General features: G+C 44.8%; 1 protein-coding gene across 2 annotated transcripts in view; it reads right to left on the reverse strand.

Moving 5' to 3' along the window:
• The window catches only part of LOC122552550 (immunoglobulin superfamily member 2-like), a 69665-nt gene that overhangs the window by 16886 nt on the left and 36346 nt on the right, over nt 1–16433 (reverse strand). The window contains exons 3-5 of one of the 2 annotated variants that reach the window (XM_043695244.2): nt 12069–12413; nt 8135–8482; nt 3585–3929 (exon numbers count right to left, since the gene is read on the reverse strand). In XM_043695244.2, coding sequence (XP_043551179.2) covers nt 3585–3929; nt 8135–8482; nt 12069–12413 — 1038 coding nt within the window. The remainder of the gene's footprint in view (nt 1–3584; nt 3930–8134; nt 8483–12068; nt 12414–16433) is intronic. The other variant, XM_043695246.2, reaches the window with a different exon arrangement.

Below are 16433 nucleotides of genomic sequence, written 5' to 3' on the forward strand. Positions count from 1 at the left end.
CAGCAGCAGGTTGTTAAAGTGCCAGTAAGTGGACCCGAGCCGGGCACCGAAAGGAAAGAGTTCCACCCACACCAGGTGATGGTCCGTGCATGACACCTGCCGCGTGGAGGCCATCGGAAAACAAGAGCCGTACGCCCGCGAAACGTACAAGTGGTCGATTCTGGACGCTCCGACCCCAGGCCTCATGAAGGTGAAGGCAATGGAGTCGGGATGAAAATTCCGCCAGACGTTTCCATCACCTGGCGGTGACCAAGTTCCCCAACCTCCTCCCCGACGGCCAACCGGTGCGGGCACCGCCGTGGTCCCTGTCCTCGAGGATGCAGTTAAAATCTCCCCCGAGGACGACGTACTGGCTCTCGTCGATGGAGGCGTGATGAGCGAACACTTCGCCGAAGAAGCTCGCTTGCCTCGGCCCAGCCAGAGGCGTGTAGACTTTCACCAAGAATAAGAAACATTTAAAGAGATCTGAGCAAATGCTGGCAGGTGGGACTAGTTAATCTTGGAACTTGGTCGGAGTGGACTGGTTGGACCGAAGAATCTGTTTCTGTGCTGTATGACTCTATAGCTCTATGATCCCATCAATGCTTGCATAACTGCAGCATAACTTCCTTGCTTTTATGGAATGGTTATCCATTTTGGTTTGGAAGAGGTAGAAATGGAGAGAAACCTCAGAATGCTACAGTGCAGGGGGATCTGGGTGTTCTCATGCATGAATCACAGAAAACGTGTATGCAGGTACAATAGGTAATAAGGTAGGCAAATGGAATTTTTGCAATTACTGCAAAAGAAATAGAGTATAAAAGAAGGGAAGTGTTGCTGCAATTGTATAAGGCATCAGTGAGACCACATTTGGAGTACTGTACAGTTTAGTCCATTGAATTATGGAGGGATGTACTGCATTGGAGGCAGTTCCAAGTATGTTCATTAGATTGATTCCAAAGATGAAAGCATTGTCTTATGAAGAAAGATTGAGCAGTTCAGTGTGATAAGAAGAGTTTTGAAGAATGAGGGGAGATCTGGTTGAGGTATGCAAGATGCTAAAGGAGATTGACAAAGTAGATATAGACAGGATGTTTCTCCTTGTGGGGAAAGTTAGAATAGGTTTAGGGTAAGGGACAGCAGATTTAACACAGAGGTGAGGAGAAATTACTTCGCTCAAAGCTTCATGGAATTCATTTGCCCAGAGTGTGGTGGATGCTGGGACTTTGAGTAAATTAGGAATGAATCAAATGGTTATGGAGAGCAGGCAGGAAAGTGTAGTTGAGACTGAGGTGAGATTAGCCATTCCTGGTGGCTCAGTGGTTAGCACTACTGCTTCATAGTAGCAGGGACCCAGATTTGATCCCAGCCTCGGGTGACTGTCAGTATGGCGCTTGCACATTCTCCCTGTGTCTGCAGGGGTTTCTTTTGAGTCCTCTGTTTTCACCCACAATTCAAAGATGTGTAGGTCAGGTGGATTGGTCATGTCCATAGTGTTAGGTGCATTATTCAGAGGGAAATAGGTCTGGGTGAGTTACTCTTCGGAGGGTTGGTGTGAATTTGTTGGGCCAAATGGCATGTTTCCTGACTGGAAGTAATCTAATCTAATTTAAATGCAGGATTGAAGGGCTGAATGGCATACCCCTTCTCTGAGTTCTTAGTTTCAATTCCTCTTGTCATAAGACAACATCCCATTAGCCTCTCGATTACGTACTGTACCTGGAAGCTAACTTTCTCTGACTCCTGCATAAGAACATAGAGATTTGTCTGGATCCTGGCAGTCTCTCTGCATGCAATACTCTGCCTTATCTTTGTATCAAAGTGAGAAATTTCACATTTTATCCTCTTTCTGCCAGATTAATACCCAATGTCTCAACTTATCCACATTCACCTGCAACCGCACTATATCTTCTTCACAACATACTTCCTGATCAAGCACATCTATGAATTTAGTCATCGTGCCTTCACTCCCCTCACCTGAGTCACTGACATATTTTGGAAAAGTACAGCATCCTATGAGACTCTACTGATCACATGCTGCCATTCAGCCAAAACATTGTTGCATCCTTTCACCATCCTTCACAGCTAGCGGCTAGTACTCCATCGAAGCATTCTGTTATGGTTGGACAGATTGAACAGTAAGCCTTCCTCCGAAATCACCTCTCTCTCTCTCTTCTCTCAGCTCATCAGCTACTAGGATTTGTGACTGCTTATTCACCAGGAGAGCTCCTGTTAATTCCACAGTGAGCCCTCAGATCTGAAGCTTATCAGATTCCCTATCAGCTGCAGCTCTCTTCCAGGAGGAGACAGTGACACAGGGAAGTGGCTGGGTCTGGCTGGAGGGAGGTTAGAGTGCACTCTGAAAGTTGTAACCACTTTGAAGCAATTGATGAAAGAAGTAACGTCTGTGCAGAAGAGAGAGAGAACACAAGGGGAGGTCTGGAATTGGGTGGAAGACGGAGGAAATCGTGGCAAACCTGGACACACACTATGGGAGAAAACAACAGAAATGACGACAACCTGAATTTGATGAAGTTAGAATTATGTTTGCAACATTATAAAATCCCAGGTCAAACATAGTTTTCCTTCAGCTCATGTTGAATTTCAATGGAACAGTGTTTAAGGTTGAGGTCAGAGTGGGAGTGAGAATTAAAATGAGAATGAGTGGAAGCACAGCACTGATGGAGGATGTGGGCCTCCACACAACAGGCTACTGGGCACCTCTTTGACACTCTGCACCATCTCCCACATCTCGCTGATAATCAATGCTGGCACAAATAATGTGCTTCATTACTGGAACCTTCCAGTCAACAAGCCCGCCCCCAGCCTCCTGTCCTCACAAACATCTCTCCCCTCCCCCACACATCTGGTGACTGATGAAAACCCACAAGCTGGATGAAGTGACCTGTGCTCCCTCTCCTTTCCAGACTCCACAATGATCCACTTGGTGTTCCCTCTTCATCAGGGTGCTCCGTACAGAGCAACAATCCTGAGTAATGTCCACCAACAAGATGTCCTTCAGATTAACGAGATGGAGACTGTGAGATATCGCTGACCCATTCTCTCCTTGTGTCAAAGGCCATCTGTCAAATGGTTGCCTTGGAGTTCCCAAATTGAGAGCGGGCCTTGCTGAACTGGATGAGAACCAGCCAGAGTCCTGATGCAGCTAGCTCCTTCCCTCATGGGGCTTCAGTCCAAAGCCCTCTGTCACACACATGGGCAGAGAAACAGTCTACACCGCACCTTGCCAAGGAGTGTCCCCTGGACAGACAAACAGACTCATCATCACAACCACCCCCAGAAAATGAGAAGGCGATCACCAGGTTCTGGAGATTTTAATTTGGTGAATAATACATTGGGATGTTCAGCTGACAATCACCCAATCATAAATGTCCCGCCAAAGAAGAGGAGAGATTGACAGTTGCTGATTTGATCTATTGTAAACACTGTAACATTCAAGTAAAAAGGTTCTTTTGAGATTCTTAAAGACATCTTAAGCCATGAACTAAAAGTTTAAAATAAATATTATGAAATGATCCCCAGTCCCAACCTGTCCATCACCCACACAATCAAAAATCAGTTAGTATCATGTAAACAGGACTTACCTGTTACAGTCAGCTGGGTTCCATTCCCACTGATATCTCCCCACACTTTACAGTAATAGACCCCAGTGTCATTGGGCTGCACATTTGTGATGGTCAGAATGAAGCTGTTATTGGAGAGGGCTCTAGAAGACTGGAATCGCTGGGTGAATCCTGGGCTCCGTTGTGTGATGTTCCTCACGTCATGTGTTAAAACCCACTCCATGTTATTCCCTGGTTGTTTCCGGTGCCAGTGAACATCGGTATGTGTCACTGCGGCGTTCCTCATGGTGCATTGTAACTGGGCAGTGTGACCCTTGGTGACACCTTCTAGGCTCAGAGACTGGAGAAGGACTGGGGGAGTTGCAACTTTAAGGGAAGAATATAAACAATGTACAAACTAGACTGCAATCTGTAAACTGTCCTCAATATTTCAGTTGAAATGTCCGAGAAGTACGCATTATCTCGTCACAAATGCACAAATATATGGCTCTGAAACTTTTAAACGAACATTTAAAATCTTACAAAATGGCTCCCATAAGTCACTTGTACTCCTTTGCGGATTAACCTGCAATTGGATTCAGCCTGTATCTGGGTGTAGCTTTGCTCGTTGAGCTGGAAGATTCATTGCCAGACATTTTGTCACCCTTTGGGTTTTTTTGGGTTGTGTTCTCCCAGTCGAAGTGGTGTCCTTACATACAGATAAGGAAGGACACCCCTTCGACTAGGACAACACATTATTCCTAGGACAAGACAAATAGAAACACACACAAGAATTCCGAGAAGCATGGCATCCCAACCGGAATTCTATCAATAAACACATCGAATTAGACCCCATCTACCAACCCCTGAGAAAAAGAACAGGAAATGACATTACCACAGGAAAAGACATCACCAACCCAAATAAACCCAGTCATATAAATAGAAAGCAGGAATCATCAACAGTGCTTTGCCCGGAGACCCACTGAAGATGTTACCTAGTGGGTGACAAAAAGTCTGGAAATGAGCCTTCCAGCTCAGCGAGCAAACCTATACCCAGAACTTCAATCTGAGCTACAAATCTTCCCAAAACTTGCTTAGCCTCTATTTATCTGAGGGAGAGCCACAAGAAAGACTGAACATTCCACAGGGTAAAGAGAAACCCATTGGCAGTATATTTTTGAAACTTCTCCTGCGTCAGCAAAAAGGTGACCAAACAGGTGGTTGAGGGTAAAGCATTTGATGTGGTGTATATGGATTTCAGTAAGGCATTTGATAAGTTTCCCCATGGTAGGCTATTGCACAAAATACAGAGGCATGGAATTGTAGGTGATTTAGTGGTTTGGATCAGAAGTTGGCGAGCTGAAAGAAGACAGAGAGTGATGGTTGATCGGAAATGTGCATCCTGGAGTTCAGTTACTAGTCATGCACTGCAAGGATCTGTTCTGGGGCCACTGTCTGACTTCTCCTGCATCAACAAAAAACTAAAAGAATGAGAGATATAAACAGGAAACCCAGCAGGTCTGGCAGCAAATGAGGAGAGAGAAATCAGAATTTGTGTTCACTGCCACTCAGCTCAACGCCTGGAGCTGTCCTCACAGCTGCCTTCTAGGCTGTCCATCCAACATGGCTGCTCCCAGCCAGATGTTGATAGATGACACACTTCAAAAAAAAACCTGCACCCAAACCATGTCAGGTATTGTGGTAGTTCCCATCTTGAACACTGATTGTACATTGTCCTGGAGCTGAGGAAATGAACTTTTTAAATATCACAGCCTTACAATGTGAAAGCAGGCCATTCTGCCTATCAAGTCCACACTGACCCTCAGAAGAGCACCCAGTCCCAGCTCCCTAGTCCATCATTATAACCCTGCATTTCCCATAGCCAATTCACAGAACCTGCACATCTTTGGACTGTGGGGGAAAACCGGAGCAACTGGAGGAAACCCATGCAGACACAGGGAGAATGTGCAAACTCCACACAAACAGCCGCCTGAAGCTGGAATCAAACCCGGGTCCCTGGCACAGTGAGGCAGCAGTGCTAACCAACGGGCCTCCCATAGGCGTTTAGGTTAGGTTATCATATGACTAAAAGCAAAAAAATCTGAAATAAGACAGGAAGTTCTGGAGAAACTCAGCAGGTCCAGTAGCATCTGTGCAGAGAATCACAGTTTATGTTTCGAGACTGAAATTTTCTTCATAACGGTGCTGAAGAAGGATCATTTTAAAAAATTCAAACAGTGGCTACAAGAGCAGTTGAAAGGCTGGGAATCTTGCAGGGAGTAACTCCCTTTCGAACTTCTCAAAGCCTGCCCAATATCTACAAAGGAACAAGTTAGCAGTCTGATGGAAAATGCACCATTTACTTAGCTGAGTAGGGCTTTAATATCACTTAAGAAGTTGAACAGCTTTCAGGTCAAAGCAGCTGGCTTCTTCATAATCCTGTCCATCATTTTATAGAACATTACAGTTCAGTACAGGCCCTTCGACCCTCAGTGTTGCACCGACCTGTGAAATCAATCTGAAGCCCATCTAACTTACACTATTCCATGATCATCCATCTATTTATCCAATGATCATTTAAATGCCTTTCAAGTTTGTGAATCTGCAACTGTTGCAGGCAGGGCATTCCGCGCCATTAGTACTCTCTGAGTAAAGAAGGAACCTCTTACATCTGTCCCACATATATCACCCCTCAATTTAAAGCTATGTTCCCTCGTGCAAGCCATCGCCATCCAAGGAAGTCTAGAAGAGTTATTCCCTGCACGATTCCCAGCCTCTCAACTGCTCTTGTAGCTGTTTGATTTTTTTAATGATCCTTGTTCAGCACCATTCTGAAGAATTTCATTTCCACCCTAACTAATCCTCTAATCATCTTGTATGTCTCTATTAAGTCACCTCTTAACCTTATTCTCTCTAACAAAACAGCCAGAAGTCCCTCAGCCTTTCCTCATAAGACCTTCCCTCCAGACCAGGCAACTTCCTGATAAATCTCCTCTACACCCTTTCCAATGTTTCCACATCCTTCCTGTAATGCAGTGACCAAAACTGTACGCAATACTCAAGTGTGGCCACACCAGAGTTCTGTACAGGTGCAACATGACCTCATGGCTCGAAACTCAATTCCTCAACCAATAAAACCTAACACACTGTGCGCCTTCTGAACAACCCTACCTACCTGGATGGCAACATTCAGGGATCTATGCACATGGACACCAAGATCTCTCTGCTCATCCACAAAATGTTGAAAAAGATTATAAGAGATTGGAATTATAATCATCTTGAAAGAAATAAATTGATCAAGGATAGTCAACATGGTTTTGCAAAGGGTAGGTAGTGCCTTACAAACCTTATTGAGTTCTTTGAGAAGGTGACCAAACAGGTGGCTGAGGGTAAAGCAGTTGATGTGGTGTATATGGATTTCAGTAAGGCATTTGATAAGTTTCCCCACGGTAGGCTATTGCACAAAATACAGAGGCATGGGATTGTAGGTGATTTAGTGGTTTGGATCAGAAATTGGCGAGCTGAAAGAAGACAGAGAGTAATGATTGATAAGAAATGTTCATCCTGGAGTTCAGTTACTAGTGGGGTACCGCAAGGACCTGTTCTGGGGCCACTGTTGTTTGTCATTTTTATAAATGACCTGGATGAGGGCGAGATTACAGATTGCTGCCCCTCAAGATATCAGTGAACCGGAAAAGTGATTTAATGCGGAAAAGTGTGAGGTGATTCACTTTGGAAGGAGTAACAGGAATACAGAGTACTGGGTTAATGGTAAGATTGCCTTAAATGTTCACTCCCTCCACCACCAACACTCAGTAGCAACAGTGTGTACTCTCCACAAGATGCAGTGCAGAAATTCAGAATAGATCCTCAGACAGCACCTTTCAAACCCACAACCATTTCCATCTAGCAGAACATGGGCAGCAGATACATGGGAACACTACCCCCTGCAAGCTCCCCTCTGAGCCACTCAATATTCTGACTTGGAGATACATCTTTCACTGTCACTGGGTCAAAATCATGGAATTCCCTCCCTACAGCATGAGGATTGCAGTGGTTCAAGAAGGCAGCTCACCCCCACTTTCTCAAGAGGCAACAAGTGATGGGCAATAAAGGCCCATTGAATGACAACCACACCATAAGAGTCAATAAATACAGCCAACCGGTTCACTGGTATCCTTGAGGGGCAGCAATCTGTAATCTTTAGTTTGGCCTGTATCTGAATCCAGAAATGTGGCCAGCTCCAATCTGTCCTCTGAAATAGCTGAGCAACACTCTCAACAGGATCACAGCTGCAGATGTTCAGAGAGGCAGCTCACTGCTATGTTCTGAAGGGCAATGAGTGAGGAGCAGTAAATGCTGGTCCAACCCAGTCACACCCATATCCATGGCATGCTGGAAAAAGTATCAATCCATTCTCATATTTCTACGATTCAACTATTCCATTTTACCTCTGAAACTAACCTTCCCACTGCGCATTCCGTGCCCCGACGTGAAATTATACGATTCCACTTGTCTGCTCTACAGTGTGACGGTAAAACAGTTCCCAGTTGGGTCTGTGCAGCTGCCTGTGTTCCCTCCCATTGACTTACCAGTTACATTGAGCTGGCTCCCTGCTCCATAGATGTAGCCCCACACACTGCAGCTGTACACAGCAGTATCATTCCGAGTCACATTCACAAGGCTCAGAATGTAACTGTTCCTGCTGACATTCCTGGAAAGCTGAACCCGATCATGGAAACCGTGGGCCTTGATGAGGGTGCCATTCACAAAGTGGCTTATCACCCACTTCCTGTTGCTGCCAGGTCGCTGGTAGTGCCAGTGGACATCAGTGTCAATCACACTGGCATTGTGCATGGCACACTGGAATTCGACAGTTTCACCCTCTGGTACCTTGCTGACCACTGGATCCTGAATGAGGACTGGATCAGCCAATGGGTCTGTTGCAGGAAACAGATATAAATCAACACAGAGAGAAAAAATACTTCATCTTTCAAATCTCAGTAATACATCAAAAAAGTTTGACTTGATGTTTAATGCACTACTTTCTAAAGTATGGGGCTGGAAACAGTGCAACTCAACAGGGTGTGGTCTGTCAGCTGTGGTTTATTGGGAACTCTCTGTCTCTGAGGCAGAAGGTGATGGGATTGCCTCCCCCTCCAGAGGGTTGAGCAGACATTGGGGCCATCCAGAGCAGCACTAAGGCAGTGTGTTTGGAACAGGCAGCACTGACCTGAGGTGTTAAACCAAGTCTGTCCTTACAGAAGGATGTGAAATATCCCAGGATATCATTCAAGGGTCAACACAGGAGTTCACCCAGTCTTCAGGAAATATGTATCTCTGAAGCAGAAGATGGGGCTATTCACTTCAATGCTGTTTGTTAGATCTTTCTGTATGTTTTCCCCACTCATGACTACAATGTACCTCATTTGCTGTAGATTATGTTGGGACCCTCTGAGGTTGTGAAAGGTGGTACTGAAAAAAATAGTTGTTTATTATTTTAATGTTTCATGCTATCGCATCAAAATGCCATTGGAAGACTGGGATGAGGCATCTCCAAATTTGAGATGAACTTGCAGCTCTCCCACTGAGTCTCATTGTCACGATGCAAGGCATGTGTGTGAAGAGCTGTGACTGTGTGGTGTCCCAGCCTCAGGGATAGTCCAATAAGGAGGAGACTCAGTTCGATGTTTGACAGTTCTGTTAACTCAGTGAGAGGGGTCATGGACCAGGTTTGTAAAGATGTATAAAAGAAAATTGCTGTTGATGCTGAAAATCTAAGATAAAAACAGAAAGTGATGGTAAAAACCCAGTACATCTGGCAGGATGTGTGGAGAAAGATAAACAGAGTTATGGTTCTGGGTTCTGAAGAAGTCACCTTGGACTTCAAACATTAACTTTGCTTCTCTCTCTACAGATGGTGTCAGACCTGCTGAGTTGCTTCAGCAATGTTGGTTTTTATTATAAATATTTATCATTGCCTTGGGTATCGTAGTACAATTTTTAAGTTTATAGATGTCATAAAAGATAGACTAGTGACAGACCATCCTGGACAAAGCAGTCTGCTTGACTGATTTGATTTGATTTGATTTGATTTGTTTTATTGTACTCACATGTACCCAAGTACAGTATATGTTTTGTTTTGCAAGCAGTGCAGGCAGATCATAGCAAACAAGGACATATATATCATAGGATGCTTCGACAGAGCAAAGCATACACGGTTACAACTACACAGCAGCTGCACAAAACAACATCAACATTGTTTGAAATTAGAGAGGCTCATTCAGCCATTGAATAGCAGCAGGGAAGAAGCTGTTCTTGATGGTGCGCATGTTCAAGCTTCTGTATGTCCTGCCTGATGGAAGAGGTTGGAACAGAGCAGTACTAGGGTGGGAGGGATCTTTGATGACGTTGGCAGCCTTTCCGTGGCAACGAGAAGTGGAAATGGAGTCCATGGATGGGAGGTTAGCTTCCGTGATGGTCTGGGCTATGCACACAACCTTCTGTAGTTTCTTACGGTCTTCGGCAAAGCAGTTGCCGTACTAGGCTGTGATGCACACAGGCAGAATGTTTTCTACGGTGCACCTGCAAATGTTGGTGAGGGTCCTTACGGACATGCCTAATTTCCTAAACTGCTTGCAGAAGAAGAGGCATTGTGCCTTCTTAATATCACATCTACATGTGAGGTTCAGGACAAACTATCAGTTACCATCACTCCCCAGGAACTTGAAGCTGTCGGCCCGCTTCACCTCACCTCCATTGATGTAAATAGGGGCATGTTCTCCTCCTTTCTTCCCGAAGTCAATGATCAGTTCTTTTATTTTGCTGATATTGAGAGAGATTGTTATCATTGTACCATGACACCAAACCTTTTATCTCCTTTCTGTATTCTGACTCATTGTTGTTTGAAACCTGTCCTACCACAATGGTGTCATCACAAACTTGTAGATGGCATTTATTTGGAATTTGGCAATACAGTCATGGGTGTACAGAGAGTACAATAGGGGGCTAAGAATACACATTGTAGGGTTCCAATGTTGAGAATTATCATGGAGGAGGTGCAGTTATTTATCTTCACTTCTTGCCCTCCCGATTGCAGTCTATGGACCAGGAAGCTCAGGATCCTTTGGTGTGATTGGCACCACATCCACAAACATCCAGTCCTTCCACCAGGAGAAAGTGAGGATTACAGATGCTGGAGCTCAGAGTCGAGAGTGTGGTGCTAGAAAAGCACAGCAGGTCATCCAGCATCCGAGGAGCAGGAGAATCAATGTTTTGGGCATAAGCCCTTCACCAGGAACTTTCCACCACCAATGTCAGTCGCAGCAGTGTGTACTATCTACAAGATGCACTGCAGATATTCACCAAAGATCCTGAGTCAGCACTTCCCAAACACACAACCACTTCCATCTAGAAAGACTAGGGCAACAGATACATGTGAACACCACCCCCTGAAAGTTCTTCTGCAAGCCACTCACCATCCTGACTTGGAAATGTATTGCTATTCCTTCACTGTCACTGGGTCAAAATCCTGGAATTCCCTCCCTAAGTGCATTATGGGTACACCCACTGCACATAGACTACAGTGGTTCAAGAAGACAGCTCACCCCCACCTTCTCAAGGGCAACTAGTGATCACTCCCAGAAGTAATTTTTTTTTACATGTACTTCTATTGAGTTTGAGAAGATGGTTGATTCTGTTCCAAGGTGAAATTACAGAGGAAACTCGATTATCCAAGCGGGAGGTATTTCATTCGGATAATTGATTATTCGATAATTAATTTGACCTTAAACAAGGGAAGCCATACTGATCAAATGCTGTGCTCTGCTGGAGAGTTTGTTTAAATCCATAAATTTGATGAGTCTGTTATTTAAACAAACTAACCTTTGCATTGTGCAAATTGCAGGTTAAACTGAGAAGGACTAAACCCTTACCATCACATAAATATATGAAATCCCAGCATTAAACACGGCCCTGAACAGTTTCTACGATCACAAGAGCATTTGTCAGTTTCTGCTGAACTCAGTGTTGCGATAGAAATACAGAAGCACTGCTTCATGCATGTTTTTACATTTTCTGCCATTTTTTTCATGAATGACCCAGTAAAGTGACGGGAATAAAGCACTTACTTTGGCAAAGGGCTGTGTAAGTAATCCTTACGTTGGTGCTTGAGGTGTTTGTGTTTCTTTGTTTTTGCCAGTGTTTTCACATTCTCCAGTACAGGCAATCAGAGTACACTTACCTCTTTGACTTAATGTTTTTATGGGATCTCGAGAACGCGGTCGGAAATTCAAAATTTGGATAATTGATATTCACATAATCGAGGTTTCTCAGTATTAGAGAAGATGAATTCTGCAATGATGTCTTCCCAGGGAGGGGTCACAGCTCCATGGAATATGGGTCAGAGAAATGCTGACAACATCACAACCCCAAGTTTCCAGTCCTGTCTCCTCTCTACTGGGAGTACTGTTACTGAGTTCACTGTTTTGATGCTATTTTTTATAAAACAAATTTTCATATACTTACCTGTTACATTCAGCTGGGATCCATTCCCACTGATATCTCCCCATACTTTACAGTAATAGACTCCAGTGTCATTGGGCTGCACGTTTGTGATGGTCAGAATGAAGGTTTCATTGGAGGAGTCTCTGGAAGATTGGAATCGCTCAGTGAATCCTGAGCTCCGTCGTGTGATGTTCCTCGTGTCATGTGTTAAACCCCACTGCATGGTATTCCCTGGTTGTTCCCAATACCAATGAACATCGGTGTGTGTCACTGCGGCATTCCTCATGGTGCACTGTAATCGGGCAGTGTGACCCTCGGTGACACGTTCCAGGCTCGGAGACTGGAGAAGGACTGGGACATTTGCACCTTTAAGAGAAAACGTGTGAATAAATTAAAATTAGTCTGAAGCCTGTTAAATATCTCAAACATTTCATAAAAACATATCAGTTCATGTTACTTTGGGTAATTTCTCAACCTATTATCAAGCAGCTTAATCTGGAAGACTCAAGGATGACTTTAATTTGAAGATTAAGATGCAATGATCAGCTGCTTCTGCCACTTCCTCCTCAGTCACAAACTTGTTGCTTCTCCCTCCCTGATTCCCAGTTACTGCAGAATCCTCCCAGTCTTCTCCCCATGCTGCCTTCCTATTTCCTAATGACTTAGTCCCTATTTATTTCTTCTCCACACTTTCCCTGAGTTTTCTTCATCCTTTACAATACAGCTCACACAGCTAGAGGTTTCTTGAAACTCACTGTCATCAAGACCTTCCTCAAACAAGTCAATAAAGAGACTGAGGTGTCAATGGAGGAGCACTTTGGGGCAAGTGATCATAATTCTATCAGTTCGAAATGAGTTATGGAAAAGGATAGACCTGACATAATAGTTAAAAGTTCTAAATTGGAGTAAGGCCAATTTTGACAGCAAGGTATTTGACAAGGTCCTGCATGATAGACTGATTAGTAAGGTTACATCACATGGGTTCCAGGGGAGCCAACTGGATACAAAATTTACTTGAAGGTGGAGGCAGAGGGTGGTGAGGGAGGGTTGCTTTTAGGGCTGAAGGCCTGTAACATGAAGTATCAAGTGCTGGGTCCACTGCTTTTAGTCATTTATGTGAATGATTTAAAGGTGAATTAGGGAGAGATGATTTGTAAGTTTGCAGATGACACCAGAATTGGTGGTGTAGTGGGCAGTGAAGATGGTTATCTCAGATTCCAACAGGATCTTAATCAGATGGGCCAAGGGGCTGAGGAGTGGCAGATGGAGTTTAATTTTGATAAATATGAGGTGTTGCATTTTGGTAAGGCAGATCAGGGCAGGATCTATATACTTAATGGCAGGGCCCAGGGAGTGTTGCCGAATGAAGACAGCTAGGGGTACAGGGATACAGTTCCTTGAAAGTGGAGTTACAGGTAGATAGGTTGGTGAAGAAGGCACTTGGTTTGCTTGCCTCCACTGGTCAGTGCATTGAATATAGAAGTTGAGAGGTCATGTCGCGTTTGTCCAGGATATTAATGAGATCACTTTTAGAATACTGTGTTTAATTATGGTCTCCTTGTTATAGGAGGGGTAGTGTTAAACTTAATAGGGTTCAGAAAAGATTTACAAGGCTGTTGTTGGGATTGGAGTGTTCGAGCTATAAGTTTGATGATGAATAGGTTCTGCTTTTCTCCCTAGAGCATTTAAAGCTGAAGGGTGACCTCATAGAGGTTTATAAAATCCTGAGGGCCATGGATAGGGTGAGTGAACAAGGTCTTTTTTCTCAGGATAGAGGAGTCCAAAACTAGAGGGCATAGGTTTAAGGTAAGAGGGGAAAGATTTAAAAGGGACCTCAGGGGCAACATTTCATGCAGGGTTTGGTGCATGTATAATGCCAGAGGAACAGATAGAAGCTGTTACAATTACAACATTTAAAAGGCATCGAGATATGTATATGAAAAGGAAGGGTTTAGAATGATACGGGCCAAACACTGGCAAATGGGACTAAATCAGTTTGAGATGTATTGTCAGTGCAATGAATTGGACCAAAGAATCTGGTTCTGTACTGTATGACTCTATGACTCTAAGCCACCCGTATCCTTTGGACTCCCTGCCGCTGATGTTAATCTCTATTCCCAAAGCTCTCAAAACAATCTGTTCAAATCCATCCAGTCCAGCTCCCAGTTCACAGCATTGAAATTGGATCCTGCTCATCTATTGCTGAAATCAGACTCTCACTGGCTGAAATTCTGTGGGAAAAGATTTCTGAAGTGTCATCAGGGTTTGTGGAGAGTCTGTAATGATTTCATTACACCCCTGAGAAATATGAAAATGTGAGCTAAACCCGGGAGGGAGTCTCCCCCCCCCCCCTGTCACTCAGCTGCCTGTTTCAAATAGGCTCTTGCAACTTCCAAACTGCTCACTGGGGAAAGCTGCTTAAAGCTGGGACTGAAGGAGTACTTGAGAGTTATCCGTGTTGTTATTGTTGTTGTTCTTGTTCTCTCTGGGTCACTGTCTGCCTGATAGCTTGTTCGTGATGTCTTTGTTTGGCACGGAGCTCTAACTGCTCTGTGGAAGCTGTCAAGTTGGGGAGCTCTGTCTCTAACCTCTGTGGCCAGCTTGGAGCTTCCCTCTACCTGGACCTTACCACTGCCTCCAATAGTTAAACATGAGGAAGGGAAGTTTAGGAGGGGACAAAATGTGGGATAAAACTGACAGACGGGGAGATAAGAGACGGGGAATGGGGGTGGCAGACATGAAAGTAGAATCAAGGCCACCACCAGATCAGCGATGAGCTTATCAGATGGTGCAGCAGTCTGAGGGGTCAAATGGCCTGTTCCTGTGCCCTAAGGTCCTCTATGGCTCAGCTGATTGGCAGCTCCCTGCAACTGGTGCTGGAATGTCTGGTTTCCCCTCTTAGTGGGGACTCAGTGCTGGAGGAGAGAGAGCCTGCGGTCAGTCTCCCGAGAATTCTTCATGATTCTTCCTCGATCAGTCAGCTTCCAAATGTTTCAGCTTCACTCGCAAATCCCCCCAACCCAAATTCAGCTTCAACAATTCCACACAAACCCTCACCCCCACCCCCACCACCGCTTCCCCCCTCCCCCCCAAAAGTTACTATGCATGTCACTGGTCCTGAAATCTGCTTCAGTGATTCAGTGTCAAATGCTGGTCAGTAAACACTCCTGTGAGATACTTTGTAACATGTTGCTACTGTCACTTGTTGCTATAAAAGTGCAGTTGTCTGCCACCACAGGCCCAGGCCAAGAGCTTTCTCCTTCAGGACTTGGTGTTGATACAATTGATGCTGCCTGCCCACAGAGAGCCTCCACAATCACAGTGTCATACAGTCATACAGCACAGAAATAGGCCTTTCGGTCCAACCAGTCCATGCTGACCATCTTCCCAAACTAAACTAGTCCCACCTGCCTGCTCCTGACCCATATCTCTCCAAATCTTTCCTATTGATGTACTTACCTAAATGACTTTTAAATATTGTGACTGTATCCATATCCACCACTTCCTCTGGAGGTTCATTCCACACACAAACTAATCTGTGTAAAAATATTGCCCCCCCCTCCATGTCTTTTTAAAATCTTTTTCGTCTCACCTTAAAAATATGCCCCCTAGCCTTGGACTGTGGGAGGAGACCGGAGCACCCAGAGAAAACCCACGCAGACACGGGGAGAATGTGCAAACTCCACACAGACAGTCGCCCAAGGCTGGAATTGAACGTGGGACCCTGGTGCTGTGAGGCAGCAGTGCTAACCACTGAGCCACCATGCCACCATTTGCATTTTGTATCCAATTGGCAAGCTCACCCTGAATCGCATATGATCTAACTTTACTAATTAGTCTACCATGCGGAACCTCGCCAAAGCCCTGGATCTACTCAATTCTTTTCCCATGTGAAATTTATAAGAATCGTGTTGAGCACTTGGGGATGAGGGATGGAGTTTTCCTTATCAGGCTCTCTGGGTGAGGGCAGGGGCAGGAATGTGGGGAGGGAATGAAAGGGGTCTGAGGCAGGGCTTGGTGCAGTGGAGGAATCAGAGTGATGGGGCTAGAGGGCTACGAGGGGGTACAGTTGAGAGGGTGGGAGTGGGGGGGGAATGGTGTTGACACAGGGCACTATGAAATGCAAAGTAAGAGCATAAATAGACCATTCAGCCCATCTAGCCTGCTCTGCCATTCAAGAAGATCATGGCTGATCTCTTTGTTGAGAATTCCATCTACCCCAATAGCATTAGATCTACCTCTGCCTTAAAACTATCCCATCTCCACTACGTTCTGTTGCATTATGTTCAGAATTTGCACAACCCACTGAGAGAAAATGAATCAATCCCCTCATCTACATCCTAAGAGGTCAATCACTAAATTTAAACAGTGCCCCTTGGCTCTGGG

The sequence above is a fragment of the Chiloscyllium plagiosum genome, unplaced genomic scaffold (genome assembly GCF_037043375.1).
Source record: "Chiloscyllium plagiosum isolate Xiang-an unplaced genomic scaffold, Cpla_swu_hap1 HiC_scaffold_10, whole genome shotgun sequence".
Classification (NCBI taxonomy): domain Eukaryota; kingdom Metazoa; phylum Chordata; class Chondrichthyes; order Orectolobiformes; family Hemiscylliidae; genus Chiloscyllium; species Chiloscyllium plagiosum.